Source organism: Podarcis filfolensis (assembly GCF_964270895.1).
Source record: "Podarcis filfolensis genome assembly, chromosome: 10".
Taxonomy (NCBI): Eukaryota; Metazoa; Chordata; class Lepidosauria; order Squamata; family Lacertidae; genus Podarcis; species Podarcis filfolensis.
This window is the reverse complement of record NC_139612.1, coordinates 71,779,108-71,803,054: the sequence shown is the minus strand read 5'-3', so window position 1 is coordinate 71,803,054 and position 23,947 is coordinate 71,779,108. Positions and strand designations below refer to the sequence as shown.

General features: G+C 45.0%; 2 protein-coding genes across 2 annotated transcripts in view; one reads left to right on the top strand and one right to left on the bottom strand.

Annotated features, from left to right (window-relative positions):
* LOC310742959 (uncharacterized protein) overlaps nucleotides 1-23,947 on the bottom strand; it is a 184,440-nt gene that overhangs the window by 86,868 nt on the left and 73,625 nt on the right. The gene's annotated exons all lie outside the window — the stretch shown is intronic.
* LOC310744061 (uncharacterized protein) overlaps nucleotides 15,135-23,947 on the top strand; it is a 34,450-nt gene continuing 25,637 nt past the window's right edge. Inside the window, exons 1-2 of the mRNA XM_083574804.1 lie at nucleotides 15,135-15,270; nucleotides 16,784-18,582. Of these exons, the coding sequence (XP_083430930.1) occupies nucleotides 16,907-18,541 (1,635 nt within the window). The 5' untranslated portion in view covers nucleotides 15,135-15,270; nucleotides 16,784-16,906 and the 3' untranslated portion in view covers nucleotides 18,542-18,582. The remainder of the gene's footprint in view (nucleotides 15,271-16,783; nucleotides 18,583-23,947) is intronic.

Sequence of the window (23,947 nt, the reverse complement as noted above, 5' to 3'; positions counted from 1 at the left end):
GTGCAGCAGGACGATCCCATTGAAACAGCACACCGTTTAATGCGCAGAAAGAAACAGAGCAATGTGTAGCAGACAACCTTCATGGACCACATGAGCTAGAAGCTGTACGCCGGCTCCCTTGGCCAGTAAAGTGAGATGAGCGCCACAACCCCAGAGTCGGCCACGACTGGACCTCATGGTCAGGGGTCCCTTTACGTTTAAGGTGTACTACTGGCAAGCCCGGTATCCCCCATCTTATATTTGTGCAGCTGATTCTTCTTGTCTAAGTGCAGAATCTTACCTTTTTTCTTAGTGAAATTTATTGGATGCCTTTATATACCACCTGTTTCTTCAAGAAGCTCAGTGTGGTCTTAAGTCGTTCTCCCCCTCATCGTTTAATCATGAAGGCTTTTGCAGATGACCTAGTTTTAACGTTACAGGAGCCAGAATCTAGTACGAAAAGAATATTAGAACTGATTCAAGAATTTGGTCAGGTGGCAGGATTTAAGTTGAACAAGTCAAAAACCAAAGTCCTTGAGAAAAATTTAACACCGATTGAGAAAGAGAGGTTTCAGAAGGAGACAGGTTTAACATTAGTGAAGAAAGTTAAATATTTGGGGGTTAACATGACTGCTAAGAATTTAAACTTATTTAAAGATAATTATGAGAAATGTTGGACAGAAGTGAAAAAAGACTTAGAAATATAGTCAAACTTGAAGCTTTCCTTGTTGGGCCGAATTGCAGCTATAAAGATGAATGTATTGCCAAAAATGTTATTTTTGTTTCAATCTTTGCAAATTTTGGACAAGATGGACTGTTTCAAGAAGTGGCAGAGAGATATTTCTAGATTTGTCTGGCAGGGCAAGAAGCCCAGAATAAAATTTAAAATACTAACCGATGCAAAAGAAAGAGGTGGATTTGCCCTGCCAGACCTTAAACTTTATTATGAATCGGCCGCATTTTGCTGGCTGAAAGAATGGCTGCTTCTTGAGAACACAGACATATTGGATTTAGAAGGTTTTAATAATGTCTTTGGGTGGCATGCATATTTGTGGTACGACAAGGTTAAAGCACACAAAGCATTCAAAAACCATATTGTCAGGAAAGCATTGTTTAATGTTTGGATAAGATACAAAGACTTATTGGAGAATAAAACCCCAAGGTGGTTGTCACCAATGGAAGCGAAGGCTCTGAAAAAGTCCAATATGGAGGCCAAATGGCCGAAATATTGGGAAATATTGGAACAAGAAGGAGACAAATTGAAATTGCAGAGTTTTGAGAAATTAAAAGATAAGGTGCGAGATTGGCTTCATTACTATCAAATAAGAGAGGCCTATAATTTGGATAAAAAAATTGGCTTCCAGGTGGAAAAATCAAAATTGGAAACCGAATTGTTAGAACCCAAAACTAAAACACTTTCAAGAATGTATAACTTGCTGCTAAAATGGAACACGCAGGATGAAACAGTTAAATCCGCAATGATTAAATGGGCACAAGATGTTGGTCATAACATTATGTTTGCTGACTGGGAACAGTTGTGGACCACAGGTATGAAATTTACGGCATGTAATGCCCTAAGAGAGAATATTATGAAAATGATATACAGGTGGTACATGACACCAGTCAAGCTTGCAAAAATCTATCATCTGCCCGATAATAAATGTTGGAAATGTAAAGAAAATGAAGGTACATTTTTTCACCTTTGGTGGACGTGCCCAAAGATTAAGGCTTTCTGGGAGATAATATATAATGAAATGAAAAAAGTATTTAAATATACCTTCCTGAAGAAGCCAGAGGCCTTTCTCTTGGGCATAGTCGGCCAATTGGTACCAAAGAAGGATAGAACTTTCTTTATGTACGCAACAACAGCAGCAAGAATACTTATCGCAAAGTACTGGAAGACACAAGAGCTACCCACCCTGGAAGAGTGGCAGATGAAGATGATGGACTATATGGAATTGGCGGAAATGACTGGCAGAATCCGAGACCTGGGAGAAGAGGCGGTGGAGGAAGACTGGAAGAAATTTAAAGTTTATCTTCAGAAATATTGTAAAATTAATGAATGTTAAAATTATGTTTAGATTGGAAATAAGTGGTAACTAGCAACAAAAGTTAACAAGAATATGTAAAAAATGAACTGATAAATGGACGAAAATATTGAGTCATAATATGTTATGATATAGAGTCAAGATAAATGAAAAAGGGTAAGGATTTGCTGAATTGATTATCTAAATGGGAATACAAAAGGGGGAGGTGTGAGGAGGTCAAGGAAACAAGCAAATGAACTTAAAGATATCAAAAAATGGATTTGTTTTTTTAATTTTTTCTTATCTATTTGACTTTTGTATTTTGTATTTTTTGTTTTTTTCTTGTTTGTTTTTCAATGAATTTTTGTATTTTTTGTACTCTTTTTCTATTTTTTATTATTCTCTGTTGTTTTTTTATTCTGTAAATCTCTGTTTTTTGTAAAACCTCAATAAATATCTTTCAAAAAAATATATGAAAGACTTACATTGGCTCCCAGTACATTTCCGAGCACAATTCAAAGTTTTGGTGCTGACCTTTAAAGCCCTGAATGGCCTCGGCCCAGTAGACCTGAAGGAGCATCTCCACGCCCATCATTCTGCCCGGACACTGATGTCCAGCACCAAGGGCCTTCTGGTGGTTCCCTCACTGCGAGAAGCAAAGCGACAAGGAACCAGGCAGAGGGCCTTCTTGGTAGTGGTGCCCGCCCTGTGGAATGTCTTCCTATTAGATGTCAAAGAGATAAACAACTGCCTGACATTTAGAAGACATCTGACGGCAGCCCTGTTTAGGGACGTTTTATATATATATATATAAAATATTTATTAGGGTTTTACAAAAAACAGAGATTTACAGAATAAAAAGAGAACAAGAAAAAGAAAAAAAAAGAGAAATACAAAAAATACAAAAATACATAGAAAGAAAGAAAATACAAAATACAAAAAACAAATAAGTAGAAAAAATTAAAAACAAATCCATTTTTTTGATATCTTTAAGCTCGTTTGCTTGTTTCCTTGACCTCCTCACACCTCCCTTTTTCGTATTCCCGTTCACATAGTCAGTTCAGCAAATCCTTACCCTCTTTCATTTATCTTAACTCTTTATCTTAACATATTATAACTATATATTTTCATCCATTATCAATCCATTTTTACATGTTCTTATTAGCCTTTTTGCTAATGCCACTTAATTTCAATCCAACATCATTTTAACATTCATTAATTTTACAATATTTCTGCAAATAGTCTTTAAATTTCTTCCAATCTTCTTCCACCAACTCTTCTCCCTGGTCTCGGATTCTGCCAGTCATTTCTGCCAGTTCCATATAGTCCATCACCTTCATCTGCCACTCTTCCAGGGTGGGTAAATAGGGACGTTTTTAATGTGTGACTTTTTAATGTATTTTTATTTCATTTTTTGGGAAGCCACCCAGAGTTGCTGGGGAAACCCAGCAAGATGGGCAGGGTACAAATATATTAGTAGTAGTAGTAGTAGTAGTAGTAGTAGTAGTAGTTTGTAGGATTTGATAATCTTTATAGGTCTTTTAAATTTCTAATCTATAATCTATCTATCTATCATCTATCTATCCCCTCCTCCTTTTCCCTTTCTGTACTTCCCTAATAAAATTGAATACATATATATTTTTAAAATTTACGGCTCCACAGTTTTCTGGGTTGCCCCATATTCATTACCCAACCACCTATGCTGCTCATGGCCAGATCACTTTGGGGCACTGCCATGCTGTAAAAAGATTCTCATGAAGCACAGATCCCCATGGTTCCTTAGGTTTTTTTATGTTTGGTCACCCTGAAATCACTATCAAATCACACAGAATGAACCACAAAAACCACAGAGCACAGCCAAGGAGCAAACACTATATTAAATACTTTAATCCTCATAGATCGACATGATTGTTAAATGGACTCCACCAAATTATATTGTAAGATCACACCAATGTCCATGGAATGACCGAAATACAAACGCTATCTGAAATGGTTCTGCATTAGCAAGAACATTGAATTAAAATGACATTCATATTCATAGCTTCCACTGTGAAGAACAGCACGTGGAAATTTTTGACGCTGCTAAACCTCAAGAATATCCAAGGCAGAGATTGTGATGATCTTACCTGTGAATGTAAATTATCAAACCAACTAGATGGAGACCACCAAAGTAACCATGAAAAACAATCACCTGTCTTGCATCAATTCAGCTACAAATGGTTTTGGGACAAAAGTTGGTTGCTTTGTGGGGGTGGTAATTATAAATGGAGGTTTAACTGCAAGTTTTCTTGCCAACAGATTTTGTCAGTGCAAACTTTGAAATAGGGGGTTTCCAATGTGGTGCCCATGGGCATCATGGTGCCTTCTGACAGCTTTCCTGGAGTCCACCACGTGTTTTTAGAAAAAGAACAGGATTAGTGGTGAATTGTGCCCAGCATGACTTCAAATTGTTCATAGTGCATTTGATTGACTGCAGGGGCATACGATGGGACAGCGGGGTGATGGTGCCCCGGGGTGCCATGCTGGGGGGAGAGTGACAGTACGGTCACTGTACTGGCTGCCGCTTGTGTGGCGTCCATGTGGGCTGCCTCTCTTTCGGCAACTGTACAGGCAGCCCCTCTGGCAGCGACTGTATGGGCCGTACGGGCAGCTGCTCTCGCGGCGACTGTACAGGCTGCTGCTCATGTAGCGTCCGTACAGGCAGCCCCTCTCACGGTGGCTGTACGGGCAGCCGCTCTCCTGGCGACCGTACGGGCTGCCATGCATGCACAGTCCGTACAGGACATTGTGTGTGCACCCATCATCCAGGACTTGTTACTGCTTTCGCATAGGCATTGATTCAAAAGATCTTCCAGAGGTTTTCGTGTGTCCAGACTGTCAATCCACTGTGGCCAAATAGATTTTGAAACTGCGAACTGTCATATTCCACAGGTTGGTATAATACAGCAAAATCCAAACATATAGTTTTCATCATCATGGCAGGGATGGTCATTTTGCATAGAATTCTTATTTATGGAGTTAGTTTTTATATCCTGCTTTTCTCTACTTGAAGGAGTCTCAAAGTGGCTAAAATTCTCCTTTCCCTTCCACCCCCACAACAGACACCTTGTGAGGTAGGTGGGGCTGAGAGAGTTCGGAGAGAAGTGTGACTGGCGCAAGGTCACCCAGCAGTCTGCATGTGGAGGAGCGGGGAAGTGAACCCAGCTCACCAGATTAGAGTCCACCGCTCTTAACCACAACACCACAGAAACGTATCTCTTAAAACTCTGGAGCAAGCTGTTCAGTTCAGCCTCATAGTGATACTGATTTGTGGATGGAAGGTTGGTGATGAGCAAGTTTGGTTCCCATTCCCAACACAGAGACCATAGAGCAGTTTTTTGGGGGGGCTGAACCTGCAGAGTGTTTCTGTTCAGAATTTCCGTGGCAGAAATTGGCTAAGTGCCTTTATAAACATTCAGCTTCTCAAATTGAACCCCATCATGATACTTTCCGGTGTAGCTGTTGGAGGTGGAGGGCAGAGAAGGTGCTAGTCCTTACCTCCCTCCTCCCAGCCCCATGATCAGTTGCCCAATGGGCTGAATTTCAGGGCTTTTGCATGTAAAGGGCAAGCTTGTTCTTTACTTGTTTAGATCTTTAAACTTGGGAACAGATATTTTGCTCCATGACCAAAATGACCAAAAGGGTCAGCTTCTAGAGGACTGGAAAGATCATGATTGTACTTCCCCTACCCTCAGCCCTAACCCCGTTGAGTATTTTTTGTTATGAGACTGAGTGTTTGGGGCTGATGCTGTAGCATTCTTGTCTGGGGGCTTGATGGAAAAACAGAAAAGTGACCCTCACCTAACTCTCCAATGCCCTTCAACAAGAATGCTGTAGGAAATATTGCTAAGCCCAAAGGGAGGCAAGAATTTGCTTCAGCTCACCTTGTTAATGGCAGAGCAAAAGCTATGTGTGTGTCATTCTCAATCAGTCTACTTTCAGGGCTGATTTTAGAACCCTCTTATGTCAGGCTACATGGTCACTGAAGGTGGCCCCATCATGCAAACATGACTATCCACACAGGGACTATCTATTTTTATTTTTTTCTGATACTGGATTTTAAGTTACAGTTACATCTTTTAAAACAGCTGTCAGTATATCACACTGTATTCCACTTGCCTTCCAAAGGAACACGTGGCTCTCCCCACATAGCGGGTTAGGTTGAGACTGCTGATCCAAAGTGATCAGTAATTTTTACGGTAATTACAATCCTGCTTTCCCTTGTACCAGCTTACCTTGACTTCAGTAAGGCCTTTGAAAAGGTCCCTCATGATATTATTGCAAAAAAACTAGTAAAATGTGGGCTAGACAAAGCTACTGTTAGGTGGATTTGTAATTGGTTGATGGGCTGAACCCAAAGAGTGCTCATCAGTGGCTCACCTTCATCCTGGGAAAAAATGACTATTGGGGTTCCACAAGGTTCTGTCCTGGGCCTGGTGCTATTCAATATTTTTATAAATGATTTGGATGATGGAATAGAGGGCGTGCTAATCAAATTTGCAAATGACTGCAAACTGGGAGGGGTTGCTAATACACCAGAGGACAGGGTCAGAATTCAAAATGACCTGAATAGCCTAGAGAGCTGGGCCAAAACCAACAATATGGAGTTCAATAGGGAGAAATGTAAGATACTACACCTGGATAGAAAAAATGAAATGCACAGGTGGGGGACACTTGGCTTGACCTGTGAAAGGGATCTGGGGGTCTTAGCTGACCACAAGCTGAATATGAGTCAACAGTGTGATGTGGCAGCTAAGAACGCCAATGCAATTCTGGGCTGCATCAATAGTAGTATAGTGTCTAGATCAAGTGAAGGAATGCCACCTGTAATGGTTATATGGGGTTGCTCTTGCGTAAGTTGCCGCCACCCTGGCTAGGTTGCCTGGTTAAACCTTTTCCTGGCTGGACAGCCCTTCACTTCGTGGCTGTTTCAGTCGCTAGCAGAATCCGTCAGTGGGCGTTTCTTGAACTTCTTCCAGCAAAGAAGTTATTTGACGCCAAGTCTATGCCTACTTTCCCTGCGCGGAAGTCTTCTGCGCAGGGTGGGTGTGGGTAGCGGAGGACCTGTGCACTCCCCGCTGGTCTCCGGCGAAGAGTCCTGGAGCCCCCTCTCCGATTCCCCCATCCGCCCCCCTTTATCCCTGGTGTTACGCTGATTTCCTTCCCCAGCCGATGAGTTCCCTCTCTCCCTGCTGGGCCCTTCTCCAGCATCGCTTGGGAGCCTTGCCTCCACTTCTGGCTCCAATGTCAGTTCCCTGACAGCCACCACACTATTCTGGTTGGTCAGACCACACCTGAAATACTGTGTCCAGTTGAAGAAGGATATTGTCAAGTTGGAGCATGTCCAGAGGAGGGTGACCAAAATGTAAAAGGTCTGGAATCCAAGCCCTATGAGGAGAGACTTAGGGAGCTGGATTTGTTTAATCTAGAGAAGAGAAGATTAAGGAGTGACATGATAGCCATGTTTAAATATTTGAAGGGATGTCATGTTGAAGAGGGTTTCTGCTGTTCTAGAGACTAGGATGCAGAATAATGGATTCAAACTTTGGGAAAAGAGATTCCACCTGGGCGCAGTAATCCAGTCAGGGAAAAAGGGAGGCATACTATGTTTAGGGCACCGTTTCCAGCCCCTTCCCCTTTTCGGGGTGAGCATAGTGGATCCTAAAAAGGGCTGCTCAGTCATGGATACAGCTGCTGAGCTGCTCAACTGCCTCATTCCTTGAGTCAGAACGACTGACCGCCCATGTGTCGGTTCATGACTAGCGACTTCACATTCCTGCCCCTGTAGCCATTTAGTGATCACCAGGGGGGAGGGTTTGGGGGGGTTGGGTTGGGTTTTTGGAAGACGCCTGTGCGTGAATTTGTTTTATGTGTGTAGATCAGTGCACGCTGGCCAACGCACAGCCTTCGCAGTAGGGCTCTGTTCTGATGGCATAAGTAGTCACGACTACTTATCCTATCTGCTTATCCTATCTGGATCCTATCTGCTGCAGCCTTCATCTGCCTTCAGAGCTGTTGTAACACACTGCTTGTTATCACCCACCTGTTCTGCCGTTGAGGACTTCTTGGATCATTCTTTGTCTAGCTCCTTCCCTGTTATGTACTAAGCTTGGATCCTAGAACAATAGGCAAGTAGGATCCTAGAATGCAAGAACTGATTGGCTTGCAGGAAAAGACCAATCAGGATCCAGGAGGGAAGCAGAATCAGCCAGTCAGACGGGACTCATTGTGTAAATAATGTATATAAAAGCCTGAGGTTTGGGGGAAAATTCAGTCACTGTTTTACAAGCTGCAATAAAGAGCATGAAATCACTCAGGACTCTGAGCATATTTAATTTTCTTTGACCTTACCGCCTTGGGTGACCCTGCTGGGAGTACGAGATTCCCAACGGCTTCGCTCACAAGGGTCATAGGAATGTGCAAGCCCATTCACCATGACAAGTGAGAGAACTGAGATAGATTGCACTGAGCCCTGGTCTCATTAGACAAAGCGTTCCACCAAAAAGGCTCTGGCTCTGGTTGAGGACAGCTGGATATGTTTTGGGCCAGGGACCACCAGTAGGTTGCTGTTAGATGAGCGTCACACTCATGGGGGGTGTATTGGAAGATAATTCCCACAGATAAGAAAGGTCACAGACTGTTTAGGGCTTTAAAGATTAGCACCAAAACATTGAACCTGATTCGATACTCCACCTGGAGCCAATCCAGCTGATGAACAACCAACTGAATGTGGGCTCTCCACAAAGTCCATGTAAGAACTCATGCATCTGCATTTTAGACCATTTGGAGTTTCTGGAGCAGTCTCAAGGGTAGCCCTGCATATCTCTCTCTCTCTCTCTCTCTCTCTCTCTCTCTCTCTCTCTCTCTCTATCACATTTATACCCTGCACTCCCCGGCTCAGGTGTACAGCAAGTTAAAGTAGTCTAGTCTGCAGGTGACTACTGCATGGTTCACCATGGCTAGGTTGGAAAGGGACAGGTGCAGTACCGATTGCCTAACCTGACATAGATTCAAAAATTCCAGTTTGGCTACATTTGTGACCAATGCCTCCATAGAGACAGAAGCATCCAGGATCACAAAGGGACTCCTGATGGCAGCTACAGGTGACTATTGCGCCCCATGAAGAGCTGGGAGCTGGCAAACCGAACTGAAATAATTCTGGCCCAGCCATTGGGCGCCCATCTTTAATGGATAGAGATTCAGCTGACTCCGTTTCCTCCATCCAGACACACCCACCTAAAAATTGGCCAATATATCCAGGGTAGCATCTGGCCAGGGCCATGAAGCAGTAGATCCATGATGTTAGTGTTCAGATCTGTGGTTATGTACAAGATATTTGAATAAAGGGTGAATTTGGGGTTCCCCAATGCAAAAAGTGTGATGATCCATGAGGACCCGTGCTTCAAAACCATGTTTTTGGGCCATGGAGTGGCCAGGAAGCCGTGGATCTGAGTTTTTTGTGGTGCAGGCTGTGCCCATGGCCATGATGTGTGATTTGACAGTGAATTTGGGGTGGCCCAATGCAAAAAGCATTAGGATCCATGAGGATCCGTGGTTCGGAACCTTGTTTTTGGGCCACGGTATGGCCAGGAAGCCTTGGATCCATGATTTTTGTGTTGCATGCTGTGCCCCTGGCCATGATGTTTGATCTGATGATGACTTTGGGTTGATCTTGTGCAAAAATCATGAGGATCCATGAGGATCCATGCTTCAAAACCACGTTTTTGGGCCACGGTATGGCCAGGAAGCCGTGGATCCATGTTTTTTTGTGGTGGATGCTGTGCCCATGGCCATGATGTTTGATCTGATGGTGATTTTGGGCTGGTCTTGTGCAAAAATCATGAGGATCCATGAGGATTCATGCTTCTGAACCACGTTTTTGGGCCACGGTATGGCCAGGCAGGCGTGGATCCGAGTTTTTTGTGGTGCAGGCTGTGCTCCTGGACATGATGTGTGATCTGACAGTGAGTTTGGGTTGGCCCAATGCAAAAAGCATGAGGATCCATGAGGATCCGTGCTTCAAAACCACGTTTTTGGGCCACGGAGTGGCCAGGAAGCCATGGATCCGTGATTTTCATGGTGCAGGCTGTGCCCCTGGAGATGATGTGTGATTTAACGGTGTGTTTGGGTTGGCCCAATGCGAAAAGTGTGAGGATCCATGAGGATCCGTTCTTCAAAACCATGTTTTTGGGCCATGCCGTTGCCAGATAACCGTGGATCCTAGTTTTCTGTGGTGCAGGCTGTGCCCCTGGACACGATGTGTGATTTGACAGTGTATTTGGGGTGGCCCAATGCAAACAGCGTTAGGATCCATGAGGATCCGACCTTCAAAACCACGTTTTTGGGCTATGGAGTTGCCAGGAAGCCGTAGATCTGAGTTATTTGTGGTGCAGGCTGTGCCCCTGGCTACGATGTGTGATTTGATAGTGAGTTTGGGGTGGCCCAATGTGAAAAGCATAAGGATCCATGAGGATCCGTGCTTCAAAACTCCATTTTTGGGTCACAGTATGGCCAGGAAGCCGTGGATCCGAGTTTTTTGTGGTGCAGGCTGTGCCCATGGACATGATGTTTGATCTGATGGTGACTTTGGGCTGGTCTTGTGCAAAAATCATGAGGGTCCATGAGGATCCATGCTTCGGAACCATGTTTTTGGGCCATGGTATGGCCAGGCAGGCGTGGATCCGAGTTTTTTGTTGTGCAGGCTGTGCCCCTGGCTATGATATGTGATTTGACATTGAGTTTGTGTTGGCCCAATGCAAAAAATGTGAAGATCCATGAGGATCCGTGGTTCGGAACCACATTTTTGGGCTGTGGTATGACCAGGAAGCAGTGGATCCGAGTTTTTTGTGGTGCAGGCTGTGCCCCTGGACATGATGTGTGATTTGATGGTGAGTTAGGGGTGGCCCAATGCAAAAAGCGTGAGGATCCGTGAGGATCCGTGCTTTGAAACCACGTTTTTGGGCCATGGAGTGGCCAGGAAGCCGTGGATCTCAGTTTTTTGTGGTGCAGGCTGTGCCCCTGGCCATGATGTCTGATTGGACTGTGATTTAGATATGGCCTAATACAAAAAGTGTGAGGATCCATGAGGATCCGTGCTTCAAAACCACGTTTTTGGGCCACGATATTGCCAGGAAGCCGTGCATCCGAGTTTTTTGTGGTGCAGGCTGTGCCCATGGACATGATGTGTGATTTGACAGTGAGTTTGGGGTGGCCCAATGCAAAAAGCGTGAGGATCCGTGAGGATCCGTGAGGATCCGTGCTTTGAAACCACGTTTTTGGGCCACGGTGTGGCCAGGAAGCCGTGGATCTCAGTTTTTTGTGGTGCAGGCTGTGCCCCTGGGCATGATGTGTGATTTAACGGTGCGTTTTGGTTGGCCCAATGCGAAAAGTGTGAGGATCCGTGAGGATCCGTGCTTCAAAACCACGTTTTTGGGCTGTGGTATGACCAGGAAGCCGTGGATCCGTGATTTTTGTGGTGGATGCTGTGCCCCTGGCCATGATGTTTGATCTGATGATGACTTTGGGCTGATCTTGTGCAAAAATCATGAGGATCCATGAGGATCCGTGGCTCGGAACCACGTTTTTGGGCCACGGTATGACCAGGAAGCCGTGGATCCGTGATTTTCATGGTGCAGGCTGTGCCCCTGGCTATGATGTGTGATCTGACGGTGAGTTTGGGTTCACCCAATGCGAAAAGCATGAGGATCCATGAGGATCCGTGCTTTAAAACCACGTTTTTGGGCCACGGAGTGGCCAAGAAGCCATGGATCCGTGATTTTCATGGTGCCGGCTGTGCCCCTGGACATGATGTGTGATTTAACGATGCGTTTTGGTTGGCCCAATGCGAAAAGTGTGAGGATCCATGAGGATCCGTTCTTCAAAACCACGTTTTTGGGCTGTGGTATGACCAGGAAGCCGTGGATCCGTGATTTTTGTGGTGGATGCTGTGCCCCTGGCCATGATGTTTGATCTGATGGTGACTTTGAGCTGGTCTTGTGCAAAAATCATGAGGATCCATGAGGATCCGTGTTTTTTAACCATGTTTTTGCGCCCCTGCGGCCCCACGAAATAGTGGATGCATGATTTTTTTGATGCTGTCTACAGAGTAAGACATGGTCTACAGTATCATGGTGGTTTTATTTAATTTGAATGAAAAAATCATATGAATTCACGAGGATCCGTCTAGATCCGCCTTTTACCTTTTCCCCTTTTCTGAGCCTCTTTGCTGTTGTGCATGGAAGGTGCCTGTGTCAACGGTCATTGTCCTGGCCTTAGTCAGAGTGTGTGGTGGGGACTTGGGGTTTTTGGGGAGTCGTTTAACCGCCCCCCCCATTCCTGGTGCACCAATACCTAAAACAGGGACGGATCTAAGTTCATGGCGTGGGGTGGGGGAGGGAAGGAATTTGCAATGTAAACACTGTTTGTGCGGGACCCCACTTTGCAATTGGATTGCCGGGATCAGCCCCTCTCCCGCTCTCCTGATCCCCAGAAAGAGGAGGGGAGGGGGGCCTTCCTCTCCTCCCCCCCTCAATTCTTTCCCTTCCCTCCCAGCATATCACTCTCTCAGCCCTTCCCGCAGTGCCCCAAATCCCGCCCCCAGACGTTGCTCCTCTTCCTTCTCCTCCTCCTCGCAAGTCTGCTTCTCTTCTGGGAATGTCGGGTATGAGCCCCCTCCCCCCCCCGCCTGCTTCTCCCGGAAGTGGAGCTTCTGCGCCGAATTGCTGCTCTGCTCCATAGCTCTAGGGGCGCGCGCTTTCGGAAAACCCCCCTCCCCGTGGATGTTGCAGGAAAGGAAAGGAGAATCGGGAGCGAGTTAAAAGAGGTAAAGGGCTTTCCTTAGGCGCCTTGGCAGGGGCGGACATGGGGCCCCCACCCAGGGAGTCCTCACGAGGGCCTCCTTGCCCCGGAGCGCTGTGGGGTTCGCGGGAAGAGAGTCGGGCCATGAAAGGGTTAACAGGCGCTACAGACGCTTGGATAGAGACCCGTCCCTCCCCTCTCGTATTGGGGTGGCCCCTCCGGATGGAAAGATGGGGCGCGCATGGCCAGGGTTGGGCCGGGCCAAGGGGGCCTCTGGGTGCAGGGGAGACGCTGGGAGAGAGGCAGGGGGTCGAGGAAGTGGGGGGGGGGAGGGAGGGGAGCATCCCAGCAGTATTGGGGGGGGGGAGAGCTAGGAAGACCAGTCTTTGGGGAGACCACTCCATTGTGGCTTCCTTGAGGAATCTCCAGAGGGGCCGCCTTGGCTTCTCCCTCCCACCCAGGAATGGGCCACCCCTTCAAGGCGACCAGAGAGGGATCCCTGGAAAGTGGGGGGTCGTGTCCCCCCACCCCTTCCTTCCTGCAAGCTCCATCCTCTTCCCACCCCATAAGCCCCTGCCCTGTCCAGACACAGCGCTTCTGCCCAGTCCAACCATTGGTCCCCTGGAGAGGAGAGGAAATCCCGAGAGGAGGGGGAAGCCTTCTCAGAAGCGGCTCTTGGTTTCCGCAATCCCACCCAGGAAGCAGCCAGAAACCTTTTTCTCTCTCTCAGGCTTCCATCTTTATTGTCTTTTCCACTGAGGATGAGGATAATGTACACCTGTCATCAGAAACAGGTGCAGAGTCCATGTAATGGCTCTCAGGATTGATATGGAAGATGCACCTCAAAAGCATTTCTGTTCCTCTTATTCTTTTTAGGCAATGTCAGAGTGACTGACAAGCTGAGATACAATCCTTCAGCATCCGATGATAGCAATTCCATGAATCTTCCCAGTCAAAGGACCCATTTTCATGGTAGACAGTACCTGTGGCTGGAGTCTCTACACACAGGGTGTGCCTGTACAGGCCAAAGACTGCCAGTATTAGCACAGGTGAGGTGTGTGACCTTCCCAAATTTACAGACTCTATGTGAATGAAAGTTTGTGGGTGGGATTATCGTTTACGGCAACCCTGTGATTTTCTCCACCCATAACATTTCGTGAGCTGATATTGCAGTACGAATTCCAAAATAACTTTTAAAAATCACAAGATGATGATGATAATAATAATAATAAAAATAAAATTTTATTTATACCCCAGCCAAGGCCGTGCTCAGGGGGATGATAAGAATAATTGCAGTATTTATAGCCTGCCCATCTGGTTGGGTTTCCCCAGCCACTCCAGGGAGCTTAAAGTACATAAAAAAGACAGTAAAACATCAAACATTAAAAACATCCCAATGCAGCTGTCTTCTAAATGTCAGAGAGTTGCCCATTTCCTTGCCCTCTGAAGGGAGGGCATTCCATGGGGCAGGAGGCCCTCTGTCTGGTTCCCAGGAACTTCACTTCTCCCAGCAAGGGAACCAGCAGAAGACCCTCGGAGGAGGACCTCCCTGTCCAGACTGAGTGATGGGGGTGGAGACGCTCCTTCAGGTCCACAGGGCCGAGGCTGTTTATGGCTTAAGGTTGCAGATCTTGTTCCTCCATAACGATCTCCAGAGCAAGTTCCACACATAATTAGCAGAGTAGCAAAAAATGCTCAAAGGCAGCAAAAAAATAATTCAACTGAGAAATCTATTACAGTGGTACCTCTGGTTGCGAACGGGATCCGTTCCGGAGGCCCATTCGCAACATGGGCAGAACACAAACCACGTCTGCGCGTGTGCAGGTCACGATTCACTGCTGCGAATGCATGTGACATCATTTTGCACGTCTGCGCATGCACGAGGGGCAAAACCCGGAAGTAACTGGGTTGCCATGGGACACAAGACAGAAACGCACAACCTGAAGCAAACGTAACATGAGGTATGACTGTACTGAAGACAAATAAGCATAACAGGATCCAAAAAATAGCAAAAATGTAACTCACAGTAAAACCCTGACTTAGCATACCAAAACAGCACTCAAGTAAGAAACAGACAAACAAAGTAGAGTAATATCAGAATATGAAGTGGGAGCAGGCACATTTCAATACTGTAATTTATATATAATTCAATGTCAGAGTAACCCTGGGACTACATAACAAGCCTCCAGGTGGACGTGCCCCCTCTGCCCTTCACTTTCCTCTTCAGCACGTGCAGAATCTGCCTTCTGGACTGTGGGATTCACGGTTGTTCTCCTCTCCATCCACCAGGGCTTGACTTCAGGTGCAGCAGAATTCCCCAGCCCCCCAAGGATTTGAGACCCATCAGCTTTCCTCACCTGGTTTAGCCGGCCGGTTGAAGCTGTTGCTTGAACCCCTGTTGCATGCTGACAGCTTCTGGAAGCCACAGGTGAGAGCTGAGTGCAGGGTGGGCATCACGGGTGGAAAAATGACCCCAGAAGGTGCAGGACATGTCCCCCACCCAAGGAACTACTTATCCCCAACACCCCATGACATCTAGATCCAGGTAGGTAGCCGTGTTGGTATGACGCAGTTGAAATAAAAAATTACAAAATATGCCCGTAGCACCTTAGAGACCAACTAAGTTTGTTCTAGGTATAAGCTTTCGTGTGCATGCACACTTCTGCAGATACACTGAAACAGATGTCACCAGACCCTTATATATCATGGGAGGGTGGGGTGGGGGTGTTCCTCATAAGGGTACTCCTACTGTGGAGAGAGTCAGAACTTACAGGGTTAAGAAGTTCTGAGTGACGTCTCACATTCTTGGAGGCGTGTTTAGAACACTGAGAGAAGTGGGAGTGTTCTGTGTCTCAGAGAGAGACAGTGTGAGCTGAGTCTGCTCAAGGAGCGCACCGAAGATGAGCGCGCTGTCGCCGGGAGAGTTATGATTTGTTGTTTTTGTACGAGAATAAAGCTATTTGTAAGATAAGGAAGAAACTGAGCGTCGACCTGATTTACTGCACACACGGCAACCATCGCATTGCTTCTGTCGCTGTGCTAAGCTCTGCTACACCGCAGCTAGAGGCTGACCAGAGGGAACAGAGACGCCCAGAGGAGGCGTGTGGGCTCCGGGGGCAAGCGAAGCTGCCAGTCAATTTCACCAAACCTACTACCATCTCCCACTACCCTTCACTATATGAAGAAGTGTGCATGCACACCAAAGCTTATACCTAAAACAAACTTAGTTGGTCTCTAAGGTGCTACTGGACTATCTGGCTACCTACCATTAAGTACAGTTATCTCCTTGCCTTGATTATCCTGCTTTTCAGTTCCTGATTAGGATAGTCCTCTGTCAGAAGACAAGCACAGGATCATGCAGCACATCATCATTATAAAGAACCATTGGGGTGGGTGTTTCCATTTGGGATTCCCATGTGCCATCTGCTTTCCTTCTGCTTCTCCTGCTCTCTCCATGCAATGTGAGGCATGTAGACAGAGGTCCATCTCCAAGAACAGGAGCGTCCCTGAACACCCATTCAGCTGACCCCAAGCACCAAGCCTTGTCACTAGTTCTCTGACTGACCCAGACCACAGTCCCTGGAAGAGATGTAGACCTGGGTCTCCCAGAATGGTCCATATGGACCTCCTGAGGTCAGTGGGACTGTGCAGGTGATTCATGAAGATCTAGAGGTGGAAACGGGGGCAGCCACTTGATTTGAAAGGCACTCCCACAAGACAACAGTATTCCAAGATCATGCTGTGTTATTAAAGATGATTGAGGATTATGAAAGTTTCCTGATGCATTACTACCATTTGACATCATACCATTTTCATTTCCTAAAAATTGGGAACATAGGTAGGACATGGGAGAATGTAGGAGATGTTGAAATAGGAGAAGGTGCTAATGGCGATTGATGTGCCCTTTTTTTTCTGTGTTCTCTTTCTTGAAACCCAAACAGGATTTCCTTTATGCCCACTCTGAAAAAGGTGATGGAGAAGACAGAATTGCGGGGGACAGGGCACCTTTCGTTTCATTAGGAATAGCCATTAAAATGTGTGAAATGTGGAATATGCCTCACTGAATGAGCACACATAGTTCACATCAACGAACACAAAAAGGAAAGAACCCATTTAAAGGTATGGAGTGCAGAAAGAGCTTCTCTTTCAATGCAAAACTTAGAACACACCAGCAGACTCACACAGGGGAGAAACCATTTAAATGCATGGAGTGTGGAAAGAGCTTCAATCAGAGTGGAAACCTTAGAAATCATCAACGGACTCACACAGGGGAGAAACCATTTCAATGTATCGAGTGTGGAAAGACCTTTAGTGAAAATGGAAGCCTTAGGAAACATCAACGGACTCACACAGGGGAGAAACCATATAAATGTATCGAGTGTGGAAAGAGCTTTAGTTTTAGTGGAAGCCTTAGAACACATCAACGGACTCACACAGGGGAGAAACCATTTAGATGCATGGCGTGTGGAAAGAGCTTTAGTTTTAGTGGAAGCCTTAGAACACATCAAAGGACTCACACAGGGGAGAAACTATTTAAATGCATGGAGTGTGGAAAGAGCTTTAGTGATAGTGGAAGCCTTAGAACACATCAACAGACTCACACAGGGGAGAAACCATTTAAATGCATGGCGTGTGGAAAGGACTTCAGTCAGAATGGACACCTTAGATCCCATCAAAGGACTCACACAGGGGAGAAACTATTTAAATGCATGGAGTGTGGAAAGAGCTTTAGTGAAAATGGAAGCCTTAGGAAACATCAACGGACTCACACAGGGGAGAAACCATATAAATGTATCGAGTGTGGAAAGACCTTTAGTGAAAATGGAAGCCTTTGGAAACATCAACGGACTCACACAGGGGAGAAACCATTTAGATGCATGGCGTGTGGAAAGGACTTCAGTCAGAATGGACACCTTAGATCCCATCAAAGGACTCACACAGGGGAGAAACCATATAAATGTATCGAGTGTGGAAAGAGCTTTAGTGATAGTGGAAGCCTTAGACAACATCAACGGACTCACACAGGGGAGAAACCATATACATGTATTGAGTGTGGAAAGAGCTTTAGTGATAGTGGAAGCCTTAGGAAACATCAACGGACTCACACAGGGGAGAAACCATTTAGATGCATGGCGTGTGGAAAGGACTTCAGTCAGAATGGAAACCTAAGGATACATCAATGGACTCACACAGGGGAGAAACCATTTAAATGCATGGAGTGTGGAAAGAGCTTCAATCAGAGTGGAAACCTTAGAAATCATCAACGGACTCACACAGGGGAGAAACCATATAAATGTATTGAGTGTGGAAAGACCTTTAGTGAAAATGGAAGCCTTAGGAAACATCAACGGATTCACACAGGGGAGAAACCATATAAATGTATCGAGTGTGAAAAGAGCTTTAGTTTTAGTGGAAGCCTTAGAACACATCAACGGACTCACACAGGGGAGAAACCATTTAGATGCATGGCGTGTGGAAAGGACTTCAGTCAGAATGGACAACTTAGATCCCATCAAAGGACTCACACAGGGGAGAAACTATTTAAATGCATGGAGTGTGGAAAGAGCTTTAGTGATAGTGGAAGCCTTAGAACACATCAACGGACTTACACAGGGGAGAAACCATTTAAATGTATTGAGTGTGGAAAGAGCTTCTGTCAGAGTCAAAATCAACAGACTCATGGACAGGAAGAACTTTAAGAGTTAAAACCCTTCAAACCATCAACAAACTCAGAGAAGCAGTTTAAGTGAAAAGACTGCAAAACGTGCTTTATTTATTACGGAGTATTTAAGGAACAGGGATTCGAGTGGCGCTGTGGGTTAAACCACAGAACCTAGGACATGCCGATCAGAAGGTCGGCGGTTCGAATCCCCGCGATGGGGTGTGCTCCCGTTGCTCGGTCCCTGCTCCTGCCAACCTAGCAGTTTGAAAGCACGTCAAAGTGCAAGTAGATAAGTAGATACCGCTCTGGCGGGAAGGTAAACGGCGTTTCCGTGCGCTGCTCTGGTTCACCAGAAGCGGCTCAGTCATGCTGGCCACATGACCCAGAAGCTGTACCCTGGCTCCCTCGGCCAATAAAGCAAGATGAGCGCCGCAACCCCAGAGTTGGTCACGACTGGACCTAATGGTCAGGGGTCCCTTTACCTTTACCTTTATTTAAGGTACATCCAGGGACTCTCACATGGGAGAACCCATTTAGACGTATGGAGTGTGGGACGTCTTCCTCTCAGAATCCACTCTGAGCATTGAACTCAGCAGGAAATCGTTCCTAAAAGCATGAGGTATATGCAAACTTCCGGTGTTTATATGTAAAACTGTATAATAATGAAATAATGAAGGCAACATCTCAGAATAGTGAGTATAATTTTAGATTAAAGTACCTTTGGTTTATGCACCAAACTCTGTCACCCCCCCCACCACATGATCTCCAAGCACTGCTTCTTCACCAGAACTTCATCGCTGCCTCCTGCCCTGCGCGTTCTGAAGAAAACTTGAAATACTGAAATTGAATGGGAGATTTTCCCCAAGCCTAATTTCAAGAGGGGGAAGGAGGGGCTGCAGGTACCAGGGAAATCTCCTGGGGGGGTCATCTTCACTCATGAACCCCATGGGGCAACCCCAGAGCTCCTGCTCATTCTGGGGTTTGGGGAAGATAGTATATAGAGGAAACAGGGTTTGGTGAGCAGGAAGAGTCTGGGGCAGAGAGCAGTTCAGGCTCAGAGGGAGGAGAGGAGGGGGCCAGGAGACCCAGAGGAGGCCGGCTGCTGAAGCATCCAGGGAGACCCCCCTCCTGCTGCGACCAGCACATGCCTTTGAGTCTGTCGGTTAGAACTCTTAGAATGTGGGGATCCCATTTTTCAACCAAAGTAAAACCCCGCTAGCCTTTTCCCAGGTCTTTCCTGACCTGACAGTCGTTCGTCTTCTCTACGAAGGACTCTACAAAGTCCTTCTCCCACTTTATCCTATGGGGTCCCACCAACCTTTTCTGCCTCTTACACGCTATGGAAAAGATTCCCTTTCCATTGGACGCCTGGCAGCCCAGTGCCAAATCCAGCTGCTCCAGAGAGAAGGGAAAGGAGTTGTAAACGCCCTTGCGCTCTGACGCGCACCAGTCACTTCCTCCCGGATCTTGGTGCTGCCGGTGCAGCTGCATTTACGAGAAAAAGAGAAATTGGAAACCGAGCCCAAGTCCCTTGCTATCCAAACTGGCCATTGGACCAGCCTTGGGGCGTCTTCCTTGGGAAAAAGGTAAAGTTTTAGATCTTAGGTTCCCCGACAGGCATCCTCCCCTTGCAGTTAATTGCCTCTCTAATTGCAGAACCCAAATTCTCCCGTTCTCCCCTCCCCCTCCTAGCTACCTCTTGCCAGGAAGGCTGGGAGTGAAGACCGTAAGCAAAAGATACAGCAAAGGATGAGAATCTTGGTTGCTGGGTGTTTCAGAGAATCCTGCCCACAATCTTCTCCATTCCTAGACCCACGTCCGCATGTGCTGCTTCTGGCCATCCCAGGGTCTTCTTCTTTTTTTTTAATATGCTTTTTATTAAGTTTTCATTTTAAATACACCAACACCAACAAACAAATATATCAAATCTTTTTACATCCATCTTACTTTATGCTCCATAGAGCCATTGACTTCGCTCCTTCCCTTCTGCAGGTTTTCTTATTCCAATCTTTAATTCACAGATTCATTAGTAAAAGACTAAACCATGACATAAGATTTATTTCAGTCCTGCTAACGTCTTCAAATTTCTACAGTTCTCACTTACATAGACCATAAATTTACTCCATTCTTTTTGGTACTTTGTTTCCTTTTTTTGCACTTGTGCAAAAAAAATGAGAGGCACAAATACAAGATGGGTGACACCTGGCTTGAGAGCAGTACATGTGAAAAGGATCTAGGAGTCTTGGTTGACCACAAACTTGACATGAGCCAACAGTGTGATGCGGCAGCTAAAAAAGCCAATGCAATTCTGGGCTGCATCAATAGGCGTATAGCATCTAGATCAAGGGACGTAATAGTGCCACTGTATTCTGCTCTGGTCAGACCTCACCTGGAGTACTGTGTCCAGTTCTGGGCACCACAGTTCAAGAAGGACACTGACAAACTGGAACGTGTCCCGAGGAGGGCAACCAAAATGGTCAAAGGCCTGGAAACGATGCCTTATGAGGAACGGCTAAGGGAGCTGGGCATGTTTAGCCTGGAGAAGAGGAGGTTAAGGCGTGATATGATAGCCATGTTCAAATATATAAAAGGATGTCAAATAGAGGAGGGAGAAAGGTTGTTTTCTGCTGCTCCAGAGAAGCGGACACGGAGCAATGGATCCAAACTACAAGAAAGAAGATTCCACCTAAACATTAGGAAGAACTTCCTGACAGTAAGAGCTGTTTGACAGTGGAATTTGCTGCCAAGGAGTGTGGTGGAGTCTCCTTCTTTGGAGGTCTTTAAGCAGAGGCTTGACAACCATATGTCAGGAGTGCTCTGATGGTGTTTCCTGCTTGGCAGGGGGTTGGACTCGATGGCCCTTGTGGTCTCTTCCAACTCTATGATTCCATGATTCCTCCTGACTGCGAATCCTGTGTGTCAGTTTTGCTAGTTCCGCGTCCTCGACCAACTTTGTCTGCCACTCCTTTACAGTCGGTATCTCCTGTGTTTTCCACTTTTGGTCTATCAGAACTCTGGCTGCTGTCGTAGCATACATATATAGTCTTTGGTCCGTCTTTTTAATATCCTCTCCTATCAAACCTAGCAGTAGTTCTTCGGGCTTTTTGAGGAAAGTATATTTAAACATCTTTTTTAATTCATTATAGATCAGTTCCCAAAACACTTTCATTTGATCAAATGCTCACCGCATGTGGTAAAAATCACCATCCTTTTCTTTACATTTCCAACAGATTTTGCTACTCGTCCTGTACTTTTTTGCTAGTTTGGTGGGAGTAAGATACCAGCGATAAACCATTTTCATTATGTTCTCTTTTAAAGTAGAGCATGCAGTAAATTTTAAATTCTTATTCCAAAGTTTAAGCCATGCATCATATTCTATATTATGCCCAAAGTCTATTGCCCGTTTTGTCATAGCCTCTTTTATCAATTCATCTTTTGTATTCCATTCTAATAAGAAATTATACATTTTCGAGAGTAGTTTGGTCTTGCTTTCTATAATGTCAATTTGGAATTTCGATTTCTTATCTTCAAATCCTAATTTTTTATCTTCCTTAAAAACGTCATTAACTTGATGGTATTGCAACCATCCTGTCAATTTCTCCTCAATACAATTATAGGGGTTCAGTTTCCATCCTTTCTCAGATTTCATCAAAATCTCCTCATATGTAGCCCATCTCACTTCCATATTCCATTTTTTTTACTGTTAACATTTCAACTGGTGAGAGCCACCATGGTGTTTTCCTTTCTAGCAGATTCTTATTTCTGTCCCAGACCTCATATAGGGCACTCCTTAACACATGGTTTGTGAAACCTCTGTGCACTTTCACTTTACCATACCAGAGGTAGGAGTGCCACCCATATCTGTTATTATATCCCTCCAGATCTAACAGGTCTGAGTTTTCCAGGGTTATCCAATCCTTTATCCAACACAGACAGGCCGCTTCGTAATAAAGTTTCAAATCAGGTACCGAGAACCCCCCTCTTTCCTTTCTGTCCGTCAGTATTTTAAATTTAATTCTCGGTTTTCTCCCTTGCCATATGAAGTGCCAGAGAACCTTTTGCCATTCTCTAAATTGTCCTAAGCCTCTGATTATCGGAATTGTTTGAAATAAAAATAGCATCTTTGGTAATGTATTCATTTTGATCCGTGATATTCTTCCACTTATGGACAATTTTTATCTATCCCATACTTCCAAATCTCTTTTAATCTCTTTCCACACTGGTTGATAGTTATCATTGAATAAGTTTATATTCTTTGCCGTCTTCCAGATTTCCAAGTATTTTACTTTTTTAATCACCTTAATTTCACTTTCTTGTTCCAACCTTTCTACCTCATTCTTTTCCATATTTTTGACCAGCATTTCCATCTTTGTCTTGTTGAATTTAAATCCTGCCAATTGTCCGAATTTTCCCATTTCTTCCAATGCTTTTTTAACACTTTCCTGAGGTTCATCTAAGGTTAATGCTAAATTGTCTGCATAGGCCTTAAGTTTTAATTCTTTAACACCTATTTTAACTCCATTTATCTCTGATGTTTCTCTCAAATAATTTGCTAATACCTCTAGAACCATAATAAACAAAAGCGGGGACAGTGGGCACCCTTGTCTGGTACCCTTTGTGATGTCAAATGATTCAGTCAAGGCATTATTCACTATTAGTTTCGCTCTCTTTTCTGAGTAAATTGCTTCAATTCCTCTCAGGAAGGAGCCACCAACCCCCATCATCTCCATACTTTTCTTCATAAATAACCAAGATATATTATCAAATGCTTTTTCAGCATCGATAAACATTAGTGCAGCTGGTTTATCATTTCTTACCTCTAATTATTCCAATGTATTAATAATATGTCTTACAGTATCTTTTAATTGCCTGCCTGGTAAAAAAACCTCCTTGGTCTTTATGAATTAGCTCATTTAATATTATTTTCAATCTGTTTGCCATAATGTCCGCAAATAGTTTGTAATCATTGTTTAACAGTGAGATTGGTCTAAAATTTTTAACGCTCAAATGATCTGTGTCTTGTTTGGGGATCAACATTATATATGCCTCCTTCCAGGAATTTGGTATTTTTTCCTCCTTGTAGAATAGAGTTCATTACTTCACAGAGAACCGGTATCAGTGTTTTGTAATACTTTGAGGTAAGCCCATCTGGTCCTGGGGCTTTACCTTGTTTCATCCTCTTTATTGACCTTTGGATTTCCTGTTTTGTTATTGGGGCGTTTAGTTGTTCTCTTTCTTCTGGTGGAATCCGTTTTCCTTTATGTGTTTCCAAGTATCTATCTATTTTATTTATGTCTTCCTTTTCTTTCCTGTAATGTTCCTTATAGAATCCTTGGAAGGCTCTTCTTATTTCTTTTGGGTCTTCCGTCAATTGTTCTCCTATCCTAATTTTATTAATCATATTTTGACTTTGACGTTTTCTTTGTTGCCATGCCAGTAGCTT